At 35.9% G+C, this 18,426-nt stretch overlaps 1 protein-coding gene and 1 non-coding gene across 2 annotated transcripts in view; both read left to right on the top strand.

Moving 5' to 3' along the window:
• Positions 1–18,426, top strand: part of Tex11 (testis expressed 11) — a 290,767-nt gene that overhangs the window by 148,303 nt on the left and 124,038 nt on the right. The window contains exons 12-14 of the mRNA XM_077793635.1: positions 58–209; positions 2,869–2,954; positions 9,556–9,693. Of these exons, the coding sequence (XP_077649761.1) occupies positions 58–209; positions 2,869–2,954; positions 9,556–9,693 (376 nt within the window). The remainder of the gene's footprint in view (positions 1–57; positions 210–2,868; positions 2,955–9,555; positions 9,694–18,426) is intronic.
• LOC113199595 (small nucleolar RNA SNORA8) lies at positions 15,938–16,077 on the top strand. Its single transcript, XR_003302973.1, has one exon. It is a non-coding gene; the product is annotated as a small nucleolar RNA SNORA8 (small nucleolar RNA).

The raw sequence follows: 18,426 nt of genomic DNA, 5'->3' as shown, positions 1-18,426 counted from the left end.
TGAAATAAATGTTAGTTCTTCTGTTGACATCGCTTAAAATTATATCTTTTTGAACAGAGAATCTGTTGGATTTCATTTCCTGAAGACTATCTGTGAACATTTTAAGTCATCAGAAAATATTGGGAAAGCTGTATTGTTCCACATCGACATGCTTTTACAAAGGAAAGAAGAATCGCTTGCCAAGGAGAAGATTGAAGAAATCATTGTGGGTCAGTAGGATTTCTGCAAGTGTTTTAGAAAGGTGTTAATTCTAAGATAGTTGTCAGAGCAATAGCAAAATCCTGAAGTCAATAGATTTCTTGTACTTCTTTTTTTCTCCCTAATATTCTTTAACAGTAACACCTCACCTATGCAGATTTCACAAATTCGATGAGCTTAGAATGAGAACGTAGGCAAAAAAATAACAAAACAACATCAAAAATAAATAAACTTCTGATTTTTTTTAAAAAAAATTATTAGTTACTGATGGTCCTTTATTTATTTATTTATTTATCTATCTATCTATTTATTTATTTATATGTGGTGCTGGGAATCGAACCCAGTGCCTCACATATGCACCCTACCACTGAGCCACAACCCTAGCCTCTAAACTTCTGATCTTAAAGCTCACGTGGAGTGGAAAATTGTGAGATTACAAGCCTATTTTCATGTTTCCACCTTGCTATCAAATTAGATGTGTGCTTTTGGGCAAGGCAATATCTCTGGACCTTGTTTTGTTCTACTATAAAATGAGGATTATGAATAAAATTCCTGGTTGTTAGACTTCTATTTAATAGCAGTATTCCTTTGTGATGTAATTTTATATGAACCCCACCCCAGATAAAGTAGATTAGTTTTTCTAGTTACAGAGATAAAGAGCTAAATTTGCTTAGTAGTCCTCAAGCCCTTCTCCACTCTATAGAATCTCCATACCTTAAAGAACACAGATGATATGCTCCCTTTCTTAAAAAATTCTCTCCCTTACCTCACCCTTCCAACTCTATACATGTATAGAGATAATCACTAAAAGTTAACACAGGTTTATTCTGACTGGTGACACTTTAGTATTGCTTTCTTCTATTTATATTTTGCCATATTGCTTAAATTCTTGTATGCATCATGTTTTTACGAAAGCAAAGTGATTAATATTTTTAAAATGAAATCATTTGACTAGATTCTATGAACCATATTTTAGTGATGACACCCTCTTTCTAGACCTTCACTAAGGATTTAGTTATTTTTAGATCTGATTTTGATAAACTTTTATTATCTGGTTTTCTAAACCGTGGCATTTTATTCATAGCATATTACAAACAGAGAAAAGGTATGCAGAGAAATACACAGAGGAAAAAAACCTACAAAAATTTTAAAACATAGATTCAGGTATGCTAGGCAAGTGCTCTATCATTGATCTATATCCCCAGCCCCAAATATTTTTAAAAATATAGTAATTTGTACTATATAATAACTCTCAAAATCATCAATGTGATATATATACACACATGTATTTAAATTTTTAAAAATATTTATTTTTTAAATACTTATTTTTTACTTATAGGTGGCCACAATATCTTTCATTTTTATATTTATGTGGTGCTGAGGATCGAACCCAGTGCCTCACACATGCTAGGCTAGCGCTGTACTTTGAGCCACAAATCCCAACCCAGGAGAGAAATTATTGACTGTAGATGTTCATGACAAAAATGTTTTGGACTTAATTCAACTGAAATTAAATGATTTATTATTGACAAATAGATTTATTTAGATGTTTAACGTCAGTTTACTTAAGCTTGGATATTCTTATGTTTTGATCCCTTTCAGTATGTGTTTATGACTAGCTTACTGTGAGGTATTAATGATGCAATAAAATACAATAGTTTTAAGTGTTGTTGACCTTATTGAATGGTAAAGAAAATATTAAATTTTGCTTATAAAATAGGAAGTATCTTTAATTTTTAGAAAATTTAAGAAGTTTCATGAAAAGATTTAGACTTTTTAAATGACAATATTTTATATTTAAAAAGTAAACTGTTAGCTAACTAGAAAACTTGCTAGTACAGAACAACTCATCTTTCTAAAATTCCACTTAGGAAATATTTTGTTGTAATATCAAATTATACACTTATAGTATCAAAGTATTATAGTGTTTTAAGTGGATACATCAGGTAACCATTTACACACTTGTGACTATTTTTAATTAAGTCATGCCACAAACTACATTTGCTGACTCGGCTAGGGAATCAGAGATTCTTAGCGTTCTAATAAAAAATTTTGTAGAAATTGATGGTTTGTGCCAAAGGGACAGAAGAAAAGTGGTATAGAATTCTATTATAGTTTAAACTTTACCTTAATGTGCTGATGTATTTGAACCCTGTAAATGTCTACACCAGAAATAATCAGACACAAGTTAAGATTTAACCTAATAAAGTTTATTTGTAAGTGTGGTCTTAAAGTATTTTACCAAGGCTTAAAGGTATAATTGGCCTTTCTTGTGAACTTGATCTGATCTATTTAGTACATAATGATATAAACACTTCTTATTAATGATTTCTGGCATTGCTGTCTGCTCATTCACAATAACCTTGTTAAGGTACCAAATGATGATCTAATTTAGAACATGGAAAATAAGTTTAAAAGAGACTAGGCTGGAAATCTATCACAGACTGATGGGAGAATTACTGTGGTTCTAGAAAACTCTGATTGCATTATATAATCAATTTTGGTGGTAAACCTAAAATTGATGATGAAAACCTGTCTGAATGTGATTGTTTTTATAGCCATTACGTAAAGATTATAGGCTTTGAGTATAGTTAGCACTCTTTGTTTAATGTAATAGATCTAAATTCTTGCTTTCAGAGCTTAGGGGGTTTTTGTTTTTGTGTTTTTCAGGTCACCAAACAGGAAGTCAGCTGACAACAGAATTAGTAGGCTGGTTACAAAACATTCTGTGGAACAAAGCTGCCAGAAGTTTTGAGGTTTGGGAGTACATTATTTTCATTCTTTCTCCACTGCAACAAATAAAACTTTGTTCACTCTAAGAATCATAGGGCATCAAATTCCTTAATAGTTTCTCTCTTTTTAAATACTATCTATTTACTAAATATTCAGTGTGGAGTGCTAGTGGGCATTGTACAAAAAGTTTATTCAAAAATGGAAAACATGGCTCAGAGGTAGAGCATTTGCCTACCATGCATGAGGCACTGGGTTTGATCCTTGACACCATATACAAATAAAATAAAGATATTGTGTCCACCTATAACTAAAAAATAAATATTTAAAAAATGGAAGACATGATTCCTTTCCATTGAGAATTGTAGTATAGCAAAATGACATCACTGATACTAAAATATAGGAATGTAATTTATTTTAATATGAGGGACAAGAAAGTTAGAGGAATTTTATTAGCTTAAAAAAAGTATGAGGCCAAGTAGGTATTTATGGAGTTGACGTAATAATAAACAATAAATGTTATAATAAATAACATTTATTATAATAAATGTTATATATTCCTTGTAATCTTCTTGTGTATTTGTATATTTGCATATGTAAATAAAATGGTACATACTTTGTAAAAAGTTTGAACTGAGGATGCAGCTCAGAGGCAGAATGCCTTCCTAGCACGAGCAAGGCCCAAGGTTTGATCAGTAGCATCACAAAAAAGGAAGGAAGGAAGGAAGCAAGCAAGCAAGCTATGGTATGCTTCTACCTCCAACCAATATGTAGTAATAGAGAACAGTTATGTCCCTGCTTGAACAATACCCTTCCAAAAAAATATAAGACATGAAATGAAAAAAAAATTAATGATACTGATGATCAGGCAGTGAAGAATGATCCCTGGGAAATAGGAAACATAATGAATACTACAAATGTATAACTTACTGCCTTTAGTTTCCAGGGTATAACTTGGGAAAGGGAACTGAATTGTAACCTGCCAGGCATCCTTATTTGGGGAGATGATACTGAGAATCTAGGGAGACCTAGTCATCTAAAGTTCATAGTACAGAGAATCAGAGAAGGGTGCATAGCAGAGAGAGAGAGAGAGAGAGAGAGAGAGAGAGAGAGAGAGAGGGAGGATGAGAATCCCAGTTGGGCATGGAGTTGTACACCTGTAATCCCAGCAGCTCAGGAGGCTGAGACAGGAGAATTGTGAGTTCGAAGCCAGCCTCAGCAAAAGTGAGGTGCTAAGCAATTCAGTGAGACCCTGTCTCTAAATAAAATATAAAATAGGGCTGGGGATGTGGCTTTGAGGTGGAGTACCCCTGAGTTCAATCCCAAGTAGCAAAAAAGAGAGAGGACTAGGGCTGTTGCTCAGTGGCAGAGTGCTTGCCTGGCATGTGTGAGGCACTGGGTTTGATCCTTAGCACTATGTAAAAATAAATAAAGGCATTCTTACCATCTATAAGTACAAATTTTTTTATTAAAAAAAGAATCCCAGTCATCAGAAGGTCCTCCTCCAGTGTTTAATAGAGGGTGTAACCATCTAAAATATTAAGAGGATAAGTACCTGGCACTCACATACATTTGGACATAGAGCCCATTTTTTTGTTTGTTTGTTTTTGTGGTGCCAGGGATGAAACCTGGAGCCTTGTGCATGCTACATAAGTGATATACCACTGAACTACCTCCCCAGACCACTAGAAACTGTTCTTACCACTCAGACTGGAAAATCTCTAATTCATGGGGCACTGGATAGAGAACTGAGAAGAGTCTTGCCTCAGTAGTAGGGAATAATTAATACCTCACTGAGCCCTGCTCCTACCCAACTTAAAAAAAATAATTTAAGTGCGTTGTGAAAGGATCAGATTGATCCCAAAGAATTTAATTGCTTCCTACATCAGAGTTTGAGAATTTTTAAAGCTATACAAAACATCCAGCAAGGTAAAGTTCACAATGTTTGGCATCCCATAAAATATTGCCAAGCACACAAAGAGGCAAGGAACACAATCTATAGTGAAAACAGTAAGCAATCAATTGAAACTGACCCATAAATGACATAGAAGATTAGAATTAATAGAAAGGGACATTAAAATATTTCTTATGATTATATTCCATACATTTAAAAAGCTAAGCAAAGGCATAGAATATATAAAACTACCCAAACCAAACTTCTAGAGATGAAAATTTAATTTTTAGGATGAAATTAATATCAGATAGTATTAACATCTGATGAGACATTGTAGAATAAGATTGGTGAACTTGAAGTAATAGCAAAGAAGTGACCCAAACGAAATACACAGAAAAGAAAAACCTTAAAAGAGTATCAGTAACATCAGGTAGCCAAATATATGAGTAATTGGAATTTTCAAATGAAGAGGGAGAGAAAAGTATTTGAAGAAATAGTGGCCGAAAAATCTAAACCCACAGAGTCAAGAATCTTACACAATGGAGTATTACTCTGCATTAAAAAATGACAAAATCATAGAATTTGGAGGGAAATGGATGGCATTAGAGCAGATTATGCTAAGTGAAGCTAGCCAAGCCCTAAAAAACAAATGCCAAATGTCTTCTTTGATATAAGGAGAGTAACTAAGAACAGACTAGGGAAGAAGAGCACGAGAAGAAGACCAACATTAAACAAGGATGAGAGGTGGGAGGGAAAGGGAGAGAGAAGGGAAATTGCATGGAAATGGAAGGAGACCTCAGGGTTATACAAAATTACATACAAGAGGAAGTGAGGGGAAAGGGAAAAATAATACAAGGGGGAGAAATGAATTACAGTAGAGGGGGTAGAGAAAGAAGAGGGGAGGGGAGGGGAGGGGGGATAGTAGAGGATAGGAAAGGCAGCAGAATACAACAGACATGAGTATGTCAATATGTAAATCAATGGAAGTGTAACTGATGTGATTCTGCAATCTGTATACGGGGTAAAAATGGGAGTTCATAACCCACTTGAATCAAAGTGTGAAATATGATATATCAAGAACTATGTAATGTTTTGAACAACCAACAATAAAAAAAAAGTTTAAATGTAAATTTTCAGTAGCATTTAAAATTAGCTACAAACAAAAACTGATTAAAGGTGTCTCCTTCAGATATTTCATAAGTTAAAAAAAAATATTGACAGATTGAGGAAATCTAGCTCATTATAAGCCAAAGGGTAAAACTTGATTTCTTACTGAATATCATATGCAAATGAGGATATTACATAGATTAAAAGAATAAAGGTGAAAAAAGAATAATCCGATTCTGTGCCATAATTTTAAATAAATTTAAAAGGATTGAAATCATAAAAAAAAAGAATCTTAACAAACTCCACATGTAAGGAAAATAAAACTACACCAAGGCACATAATGATCAAATTGCTTAAAATCAGTGACAGAAAATATTGTAAGAGTAGCCAAGAAAAATTATACTCTACATATAGAAGGTGGAATGAGATGAACATCATTACCCTAGGTACACGTATGACTGCACAGATGGTGCAATGCTACATCGTGTACAACCAGAGAAATGAAAAGTTGTGCTGCAATTATTATCAAAATGCATTCTGCCTACATATCTACCTAATTAAAATAAATAAATTAATAAAAAATTAAGGAGAACTCAATGCAAGCAAGAACTCAGTTGAGCAATATCTTTAAAATAATGAAAGAAGGGGCTGGGGCTGGGCCTGGGGCTCAGTGGTAGAGCACTCACCTAGCACGTGCGAGGCACTGGATTCAATCCTCAGCACCACACAAAAATAAATAGATAAAATAAAGGTATTGTGTCCAACTACAACTAAAAAAAAATTAAATTTTTTTTTTTTTAAATAATGAAAGAAAACCCTGGCAACTTAGAATTCTATACCTGACGGCAAACATTGTTTAAAAATGAAATAGTTGGTGGAAATGTAAAATGGTGTAGTCACTATGAAAAATATTTCAAAAAGAATTAAAAGCACAACTTTTTTTTTCCATACTGGGGATTGAACCCAGGGCCTGGCACATGCTAGGTAAGCATTCTATCACTGAGTTATATCCCCAGACTTTTTTTTGTACTTTGAGACAGGATCTTACCGAATTGCCCAGACTGGCTTCAAACTTGGCGTCCTCCTGTCTCAACATTCCAAGTAGCTGGGATTACAGGTGTGCATCTCTCTGTGCCCAGAAAAAGTACAATCTTGGGATATTTGTACACCCATACTGACAGCAGAACTGTTCACATTATTCACAAGATGGAAACAATCAAGTTCCATCAACAGATAAATGGATAAACAAAATTTGAAATACATAGCCAGTGGAATATTATCCAGCCTTAAAATATTGATGAATTCTGATACATGCTTAAACCATAAGGACATTATGCTAAGTGAAATAAGCCAGACACAAAAAGACAAATAAGGTATGATTCCACTTGTAGACGTATCTATAGTAGTAAAACTCATAGAGACAAAGTACAATGGTGGTTGCAAGGGGATTGGGGGAGGAAGAAAGAAGGAATTATTGTTTAGTTTTTTTTTTCCCCTGATGCTGGCAATGGAACCCAGAGCCTCATGAATGCTACACATGCACTCTACCAATAAATTATATCCCTGACTCCCAGAGTTTCAATTTTGTGAGATGAAAAAAATTTGGATATTGATAATGTGAATATGCAAACTGTGGTATATCCATGTATTTTTTTTTTTTTGAAATGCTGGGGATTGAACCCAGGGCCTTGTGCATGGGAGGCAAGCACTCTATCGACTGAGCTATATCCCAAGCCCATATACATATATTTTATTTTATTTTTTAATATTTATTTTTTAGTTTTTGGTGGACACAACATCTTTATTTTATTTTTATGTGGTGCTAAGGATTGAACCCAGCACCCCATGCATGCCAGGCGAGCAAGCTACCACTTGAGCCACATCCCCAGCCCTCCATATATTTTAAATGCTTCTGAGTGATAAAAAGAAAAGAACTATTGATCCATAAAAACGGGGAACAAAGTTTAAGAAACAAGGAATTGTACACCCAAGACAAGGAAACAGATCCCTTATAAGAGCATGTAGTGACCTAGGACTTACACATAATTTCTGCAAAATAAAATGGTATTCTTTTTCTCTTTTAGAGGGCCTTTATTTATTTCCATACTGAGAATGTGAAAAACTACTTTAGAATTCCCCTTTTCCTATTGATTCTTTGTCTTCCCCCTCATTTTCTAGTCTTGATGAATGATTTTTTTTTAGCCTTCACTTTCAACCCTGGAAAAGAATGTAATTTTATTTCTAGTGAAAGGTAGTGTTTTACCTGCTCAACACAGCTGTTTCTACTTGAAAAGGGCATTTATTCCTTAAAGGACCTAATGATTCATGTCCTTAACTGAAAATTATGAACATTCTTGATAATGTAGAGGGGACTCATTTACCTTACCTTGGTGTTTATAAGTGATCTAAGTTTTCTGAGATTTGAAAAAAAAATCCAGGGCTGGTGTTGTAGCTCAGTGGTAGAGCGCTTGCCTAGCACATGTGAAGCACTGGGTTCAATCCTCAACATCACATTTTAAAAAATCAATAAATAAAATAAAGGTATAAAAATACAGACTATTTCTATTAGATTTTTCTTTCTTTCTTTTTCTTTTTTTAAATTGATTTTATTTTTTAAATACATGACAGCAGAATGCATTACAATTCTCATTATACATATAGAGCACAACTTTTCATATCTCTGTTTATATATAAAGTATGTTCACACCAATTCATGTCTTCATACATGTACTTTGGATAATTATGTCCATCACATTCCACCATCATTGTAACAGATTTTTCTTTTTTAAAATTAAGAGGCCATTCTTTAGCTGTTAGACATGGTGACCTACTCCCCTAAGTTTGTTTCTTAAATGGAGTGCTGAGGACGGAACCCAAGGCCTTGAGTATGCTAAGCAAGTGTTGTTCCACTTAACTATGGCCTCAACCCCATTTAAAGTGAACTCAAAAGGAAACAGTTTCTTACAAAAGCACAGCAGCATTTATTATAATAATGAAAAACCTGGAAACTCATTAAATGTCCAACATTATGAAAATGAGAAAATTATGATATATTAATTATATTAAATGTTATATATCCCTTAAATTAACTATGAAACTACATAACAATACAGATTATTATGTATAAAACAAACTTACATGGAAAAAATAGATCATGAAATTGTATATAAGCTATGATTATAACTTTAAGTACACAAAAGGATAAAGTTAAATGGAATATAAAATAATGAAAATGGCTGTATTAGCATGGTGATTTATGGATATTCTCTTAAATTTTTTTTCATTGTTTTAATACCTTTAAAAATTGTGAATCTTCTGGGGGTGATTCACTATCTTAGGCTTTTTATTTTTTATGTGAAATACCTTTTTTTCAGTTCTATACATTGAACCTTGTGCATGCTAATCATGTTCTCTCTTACGGAACTATACCTACAGTCCCTAAAATCTCTAATGTGTAGGAAAAATAAAATAGAACAAACTTAAAAATTTTTAGAAAGTGTTTGTGTTTTGGTTGCCTAAAAAAGAAACCAGTATCATTTTTTGTTTGCTTATAGAGGTGAATTGGGAAAATTAGGGTCAAATGTAAAGATATATCTGTGATTTTATTTTTTCTTTTTAAACTTTAGGTCCAAAATTATGCTGATGCCCTACAATGGTACTATTATTCCCTGACGTTTTATGGATTCGTTCAGCTAGATCTGGATTTAGCCAAGCTGCAGAGGAACATGGCTTCCTGTTACCTACATTTGAAACAACTTGATAAGGTCCTTTGATTTATCTATTTTCAGAGGCAGCAAATGTTCTTATATACAGTAGCAGAGACATGTGGTGTTATGACTTCTCAGCTGTATAGGATGTTTGAGCATTCCTTCATATAGAACAAGGTCAAATTGACATTTTCTTGATTTGTGCATTATAAACATTAAATGGGATTTTCCAAAAGGAGAAAGAATTTGAAAGACTATTAGTTTCATTACTTACTGTTTACTTTTTGCACCCTATTCTGAAAGGTAATATGTCATCCAAACCCCTGAAGTTATTTGCTACTAATCATCTGCAATATTGTACTAGGAAGCAGATTAAATTTTAATATCTTCCTTTTTCTTAAGCATTCATTGAGAGAAAGTACAAGAAGTCATTCTTTCACTTTGGGGTTATTGTCTCTTGCTTTTCTAACCACTCTAGAAAACATTTAGTAATTGACTCCTTAATAAGACAAAATTCTAGAATATAAAAAAGATAAAAGCTTTTTAAAGATAAAGCCATCAGTGCTTTCAATAGTGATTGGGACATTTCTTCCTTTGGGTTATCATATAGTATGTACATAATAGGGGTATTGGCTCTTTTTTTGACATATCATATTTCATACATTAGATTCAAGTGGGTTATGAACTCCAAATTTTTACCCCAAATGCAGATTGCAGAATCACGTCGGTTACACATCCACATTTTTACATGATGCCCTATTAGTAACTGTTGTATTCTGCTACCTTTCCTATCCTCTACTATCCCCCCTCCCCTCCCCTCCCATCTTCTCTCTCTACCCCATCTACTGTAATTTATTACTCTCATTGTTTATTTTCCCATTCCCCTCACAACCTCTTATATGTAATTTTGTATAGCAATGAGGGTCTCCCTTCATTTCCATGCAATTTCCCTTTTCTCTCCCTTTCCCTCCCATCTCATGTCTCTGTTTAATGTTAATCTTTTCCTCCTGCTCTTCCTCCCTGCTCTGTTCTTAGTTGCTCTCATTATATCAAAGAAGACATTTGGTATTTGTTTTTTAGGGATTGGCTAGCTTCACTAAGCATAATCTGCTCTAGTGCCATCCATTTCCCTCCAAATTCTATGATTTTGTTATTTTTTAGTGCTGCGTAATACTCCATGGTGTATAAATGCCACATTTTTTTTATCCATTCATCTATTGAAGGGCATCTGGGTTGGTTCCACAGTCTAGCTATTGTGAATTGTGCTGCTATGAACATCGATGTGGCAGTATCCCTGTAGTACGCTCTTTTAAGGTCTTCCGGGAATAGTCCAAGAAGGGCAATAGCTGGGTCAAATGGTGGTTCCATTCCCAGCTTTCCCAGGAATCTCCATACTGCTTTCCAAATTGGCCGCACCAGTTTGCAGTCCCACCAGCAATGTACAAGAGTACCCTTTTCCCCACATCCTTGCCAGCACTTGTTGTTGTTTGACTTCATAATGGCTGCCAATCTTACTGGAGTGAGATGGTATCTTAGGGTGGTTTTGATTTGCATTTCTCTGACTGCTAGAGATGGTGAGCATTTTTTCATGTACTTGTTGATTGATTGTATGTCCTCCTCTGAGAAGTGTCTGTTCAGGTCCTTGGCCCATTTGTTTATTGGGTGATTTGTTATCTTATTGTCTAATTTTTTGAGTTCTTTGTATATTCTGGATATTAGGGCTCTATCTGAAGTGTGAGGAGTAAAAATTTGTTCCCATGATGTAGGCTCCCTATTTACCTCTCATTGTTTCTCTTGCTGAGAAAAAACTTTTTAGTTTAAGTAGGTCCCATTTGTTGATTCTTGTTATTAACTCTTGAGCTATGGGTGTCCTATTAAGGAATTTGGAGCCCAACCCCACAATAGGTAGATCAGAGCCAACTTTTTCTTCTGTCAGACGCAGAGTATCTGATTTGATATCAAGGTCCTTGATCCATTTTGAGTTAACTTTTGTGCATAGAGAGAGGAGGGGATTCAGTTTCATTTTGTTGCATATGGATTTCCAGTTTTCCCAACACCATTTTTTGAAGATGCTATCCTTCCTCCATTACATGCTTTTAGCCCCTTTATCAAATATAAGATAGTTGTAACTTTGTGGATTAGTCTCTGTGTCCTCTATTCTGTACCATTGGTCCACCCGCCTGTTTTGGTACCAGTACCATGCTGTTTTTGTTACTATTGCTCTGTAATATAGTTTGAACTCTGGTATCGCTATACCGCCTGATTCACACTTCCTGCTTAGAATTGCTTTTGCTATTCTGGGTCTTTTATTTTTCCATATGAATTTCATGATTGCTTTATCTATTTCTACAAGAAATGCCATTGGGATTTTGACTGGCATTGCATTAAACTTATAGAGAACTTTTGGTAATATTGCCATTTTGATGATGTTAGTTCTGCCTATCCATGAACAGGGTATATTTTTCCATCTTCTAAGATCTTCTTCTACTTCTCTCTTTAGGGTTCTGTAGTTTTCATTGTATAAATCTTTCACGTCTTTTGTTAGGTTGATTCCCAAGTATTTTATATTTTTTTTTAGGATATTGTGAATGGAGTGTTTTTCCTCATTTCCGTTTCAGAAGATTTGTCGCCCTGTTTGCCATTCCCTCAGACCCTAAGTTTGTAGAGCTTGCCCTCCAGTAGCCACGCCCCCGGTAGCTGGTGCAAGGGACCTCAGTTGTCAGCACTGGTGGGAGCGGTAGCCGGGAGTTCCGCGCTGCGAGTCCCGCGCCACTCCTGATTCCCTTGGTCTGGCTATCACGCTCACGGGAGAGCTGGGAGGGGGGAGGGGCTTTTAAGGTTTCCCCGCTGTGTGGAGAGGGAAGGCTAGGGGATTACACACCTGTTGCCGCTGGTTTCAATGAATTTATCTCCTCCGCCGCGTTTTGGTGACGTCAGTTCTCTGCCATGTGGTATCCCATGCAAATGGTGACAGTTCGTTCCCTTTGCCAGGTGACCAATGCAACGGGTGGATCCTGTCTGTCTCTCCCAAGCCCCGTTTCAATCCTGTGGCCACTGCCTATGCAGGCTCGGTTGGCATTTACTTCCGTAGGATCAGAAGGGCTGACCAGTTGTTTCAGCGGGATCGTTAGTGCTGAGTCATAGCGGTTTGGCTGCGAGAAGCAGGCGAACGAGAGCTTGAATGCAGCCGATCCGGGCTCAGTGTGTGTTCTGAGAGGTCCAGATTGATCACCCCAGATCCACGTCAGCTCTGCATTGCCTAGTGATCCTGAGCAAACAGCATTTAGACAGTTTAGGACTCCCTATGCCTGCGAAGCTGAAGAGGTCAGAGACTTGATCTCTCCGCGCCCGCTGCCATGTTGGATCGGGTATTGGCTCTTGTAGGAACAAAATCTAGAAGGACAAGTGTGAACTCAATGAAATATGAATGTTTTTTGCTGCCTTTTAAATTTTAATGACAGGTTTAGGGGAGATATATGATTAAGGGTAGTGATTGCAGACATTTTCTTTGAAGGTCTATTTATTGTTGAAAGATTAAATATTTTAGATCTTCTTTGAAAGATTAAATACTTTAGATTTTCTTTTAAAATAATATTTACTATTTAGTTTATATGTCATAAATTCACTGCCCAGAAAAGAAGTTGAAATGTTACTTAATTTATCGTATTTCTTCATAGTATCATTTAACTGTGTCAGAACAATAGTTGCCTACTATTTGCTTTAAGACCTGAAAAGAAGATGATACTCAAATTTTATAACTTTCATAATTTGTGACACATTAGGCCAGATATATTGGGAAGAACCTGGACCCAAAGGTAGAAATGCCATGTAGGGAATGCGTTAAACTGTAGACCATCCTTCAGGAAGATATCAAATCAGCTAGTCAAGATAGGGGGAAAAGCACAATACTAGATCCTTGGCTAGGCTCTGAATTTATATAGATAAGCAAGGCATAGTTGCTTTCTACTTGGCCAAGCAGGGTATCATAATGGGCAGATAAGCAGAACATGACAAATGAGAGAAAATTAAGTGTTGGAAATAGTTCATAAGTCAGACACACTCGTAGTTGGCATCGCATAGCAGGCAACAGACTTGAACTGAGATCTGGACTCAGAGGCAGTACTCAGATATTTGAGGCATGGCATTGTTTGTAGATGAACTAGGAGGAATAAGCTAGGGCTCCATTACTAAAGGAACTGGCATAGAATACCTGCATAAAGAGCCATACTGAGATAACATTACCAGGAGAGGAATACAGGTTGACAATGTTCCCAGACTTTGAAGCAAGTACATTTTTATTTATTTTTTGTGCTATTAGGGATTGAGCCCAGGGCCTTGTGCCTGTAAGGTAAGCATGCTGCCACTGAGCCACATATCCAATCCTAAGGAGTACTTCTTAAATCTATTCTAACAAATGTCAAGTTTGGAACTGGAGCTTAGTGTAGGACTGAACCTATAATTGGGAGTTCAAATGTTGTTAGTAGTGAGTAGAATAGGAAAACAGGAGACCAGGTGTATCTTAATAGCATAGACTCTATATGCAACTATAATTTAAGGCCCAATTGGTATTGAAGCCAAAGTTTATTTTGAGTATGTCCAAGGTAACCTTATTGGTTACTGTTAGTGTATTTCTCACTTGCATCCTTCCTGTCTTAAATTTAGGAGACATTGCTTGAATATTCTCCACATGTGGGGAATACTCTCCCATGTACTAGTATAGGCAAAAAGGTGAAAATATGCACAGTCTGTAAAGCTTTTATATTTGCACCATGCCAATGTCTGGCCTTTGTTAATTTTTATTGTCTGCTTTTTACACTCCTTCCTTTGAGCTGCTTGGGCATTATTGTTGTTTTTTAAAATATGATTTTAGTTGTAGATGGACATAATATCTTTATTTTATTTATTTTTATGTGGTGCTAGAATCGAACCCAGTGCGTTACACATGCTAGGCAAGGGCTCCACCATTTACAGCCCCAGCCCTGCTGGAACATTGTTGGGAAATTTTATGAAACCATACTTATTGGATCTTCTAAAATTATGGTTTTTTTTTTTTTTTTTTATTTAAAGAGAGAGTGAGAGAGGAGAGAGAGAGAGAGAGAGAGAGAGAGAGAGAGAGAATTCCCAATATTTACTCTTTAGTTCTCGGCGGACACAACATCCTTGTTGGCATGTGGTGCCGAGGATCGAACCCGGGCCGCACGCACGCCAGGCGAGCGCGCCACCGCTGAGCCACATCCCCAGCCCCAAATTATGGGTTTTTTAAGCTAGGCAGTGAATAATATTGACTTTTGTTGACTTTCCTTTTTTGTTTCTTTTTTTTCTTCTTTTTTAATCTTTTATTTTTGTATTTTACAGTACTGGGGGTTGAACCCAGGGGTGCTCTACCACTGAGATACATCTCTAGCCCCTTTTTAATTTTATTTTTAAAATTTTGAGACATGTTGTCACTGAGGCTAGCCTCAAACTTTGATTTCTCCTGTCTTGGCCTCCTGAGTTATTGGGATTACAAGTGTACAACACCATGCCTAGCTTCTTGCTCACTTTCTATCATCTTCCCCACAGTAATGATTCCAAACCATTTTTCTGTCCTTGAGCCCCTATGTCTTCTCCTTTGTTTTATCAAAAGATTTTAATATGATTGTGATTGACTGAGCTTGCATCCAATGACATGTAGTTTATCAGTGTGTCTCCTCTTTACACATCTTTCTGTCTTGTCTCAGAGAAAGAATTACTTTTCTCTGGTAACTATTCTAGAGGTCTCAATCCTATCTTTTTAATCTTCCTCTATTGTTCCTTTCCCCTGTTGCTACAATTATTTGGGCATCTTCCTTATTAAGAAACCTTCCTTTGGGCTAGGGTTGTAGCTCAGTGGTAAATCGCTTGCCGAGCACGAGTGAAGCACTGGGTTTGATCCTCTCTGCACTGCATGTAAATAAATAAAATAAAGGTTCATTTACAAGTAAAAAGATATTTTTTAAAAAAAACAACTTTCCTTCAACCTTAGTCATCCTCCTCAAACTTCAGTTCTATACATGTCCTTTCTTTCATTGCAAAACTTTCCAGCCCCAAAGTACTGTTTATATTTTTTCAGTCTTCATCATTAAAAAATTATTTATTGACTATCTACTATATATTCAGAACCGTTTGGGGGCTTAGGGACATATTCAGTGGTAGAATATCTGACAAACTTGTGTAACACCCTGGGTTTCATCCTCAGTACCCCCTCTCCAGCACACACACACAAAGTTTTTGTTTTGGCATTGGGGTTATAGTAATTGACACAATAAAAATATAAATAAGTTGCACTGCATGGTATCTGCACTCTGCAATTTCCTCCTGGTGGCATGTTCAAAGGATGGTGCAATAGAAATTCAGTATCTGGCATGGTTGGTTTTCTTGGCTTTATGCATGTTGAACCTGTTATTTCTATTGCTTACAGCATTTGTATAGTTCTTTATACTGGTTCACTTTGATACTATCTTCACTTTGATACTATCTTCAATAATAAGACATAAAAAGCTAAATATTTATATATTTTACATGAGACAATGTTAAACAATATAGTGTAGGGCTGCAGGTGGAGCTTAGTGGTAAAGTGCATGTTTAGCAGGTATGAGGTCCTGGGTTCTATCCCCAGCACCAAAACTAAACATTATTGTAGTTTTATATGCATAAACTCTACCTCTGGAGAGTTTATAGAACCTTAAGCCCAATATTCTAATTTTCTTATATTTGAGGACTTTGAAGTCTGTGGTTGGTGCAAGTCATAGACTTGAATGTTCTTGAGCAGGATGTAATGAGCTTCGGTTCTAAGTGTAGAAGCAATTAGTTACACTTTTTTTTGGTACTAGGGATTGAACTTGAACTCAAGGGCACTCAACCACTGACCACTTGCCCAGCCTTATTTGTATTTTATTTAGAAACAGGGTCTCACTGAGTTGCTCAGGGCCTCACTTTTGCTGAGGCTGGCTTTGAACTTGCTATTCTCCTGTCTCAGCCTCCCAAGCCACTGGGATTACAGGCATGCACCACTGTGCCGAGCATCACACTTTCATATAGTGAGATCTTAAAACCTTAATGTTGGTTGATAAATGAATCATTTTGGTTATTGTGTAAAGTTAGGGTAATGTACAATTGGATACTCTTTAAGTACAGAAATCCCATCTTCAGGCTTGCAACTGAAGTTTAGGTACACAGGTGGCATTCATACTACTATAGACTGATGAAACTAAAGCAAAATTTCTAACTATAGGGGCTGGAGTTGTGACTCAGAGGTAGAGCGCTCACCTGCCATACATGAGGCACTGGGTTCGATCCTCAGCACCACACAAAAATGAAATAAAGATATTGTGCCCACTTATAACTAAAAAATAAATATTTAAAAAAATTTCAAACTACAGATTATCTATAATATTTTCAATATCCTGTTGCAACACATGACTAAAGTGATCAGGGTCATTCCAAGTGAATTTTGCTGACTGAATAAAGACACAGACACAGAAAGTACCTTTTTGGGTTCAGTGACCACTCCTCAGCCACAGCTCCCACAAGCGGGGGGGGGGGGGGGGGGGGGCAAGCAGGCAAGAAAGAGAAAAAGCACGCCTGGAACCCAGGTTTTATTGGGGAGAGAGAAGCCATTCAAATGAGACAAGGGTAGGATTACAAGAAACAAGTAGGTGTAATTCAACACTCACTCCTGGAGCTGCACCTCTCTTATCCTAGTGAAGGTAAAGTCCAATTGCATTGCAATGTTCAGTATCTCTTTACTCAGGACTTAAAGGTGTGTACATAGATCCTGTTCAGAGTGGCTCCAGACAGTATCCATAAAAATTGAGACTATTTATAGACTGTTTTTTATACAACCTGAAGGGGAAACAACTATTCTTTACGTGCTGATTACATATTGTTTCTATTTACTATATACGGTTCTAAAAATCATGCCTTTCCACTATAGGACTGAAAAGAGCTTTAAATGTAATCAGTAAATATAAACAATAAATGTAATCACATGATGCTCACTAGATGGCACTGTGGCTTCTGTTTGTACTGTATTGGCCTCACTGATTTTGAAGTTATTTTGTATTGCTTAGATACGTATTGCATTTCCCACAAATATATCCTTATGGATGTAAAACAAAAAGCACTTAAGAAAATATCAGATGAAGGTGAATTGTGGCTCATTTGATGCAGGCGTAATGTACAAATACCCTAACCAGGGTTTTGAATAAAGTCAACAAGTATTTATTGAATGCCTAATCTGTGTCTGATACTATTAAAATAAGTAGAAGATATGGTCTGTTCTACAGATGAGCTTAAGATATTAATGAAGAATTGAGATTTACACATATAAAATACTTAGAAAGTAATAAAATATTATGTGCAATCATGTGTCAAATACTGCAAGTCTTAAAATAGGAATAGGAAGATGAGGGCATTTTATGAATATTGATTGAGTATACACATGACCTGAAGTTGAAAACAGTAACTAATACATTAGAAGACAGTGTCAGCTCTGAAGGCTGAAATAATGAGCCTAAGATAAAGACAAACAGGAAACAACAAAACATCCTATACGTGTATCCCCCAAACCAACTATACAAGAATAAAATAGATAAAATGTGGTTTTAACAGAAGCATATATAAAGCACAGGGATTTTTGCTTTCTGTGAGCTCAACAAAAGCCAATAATACTAAGAACGTTCTCCCAAATTAGACTGAATCAATTGAAATGCAGTTGGTCTTCCATATCTGTGGATTCCCCATCTGTGGCTGCAACCAACAGCAGATTAA

The sequence above is a fragment of the Urocitellus parryii genome, chromosome X, assembly GCF_045843805.1.
Source record: "Urocitellus parryii isolate mUroPar1 chromosome X, mUroPar1.hap1, whole genome shotgun sequence".
Taxonomy (NCBI): Eukaryota; Metazoa; Chordata; class Mammalia; order Rodentia; family Sciuridae; genus Urocitellus; species Urocitellus parryii.
This window is presented reverse-complemented; position numbering and strand designations above follow the sequence as displayed.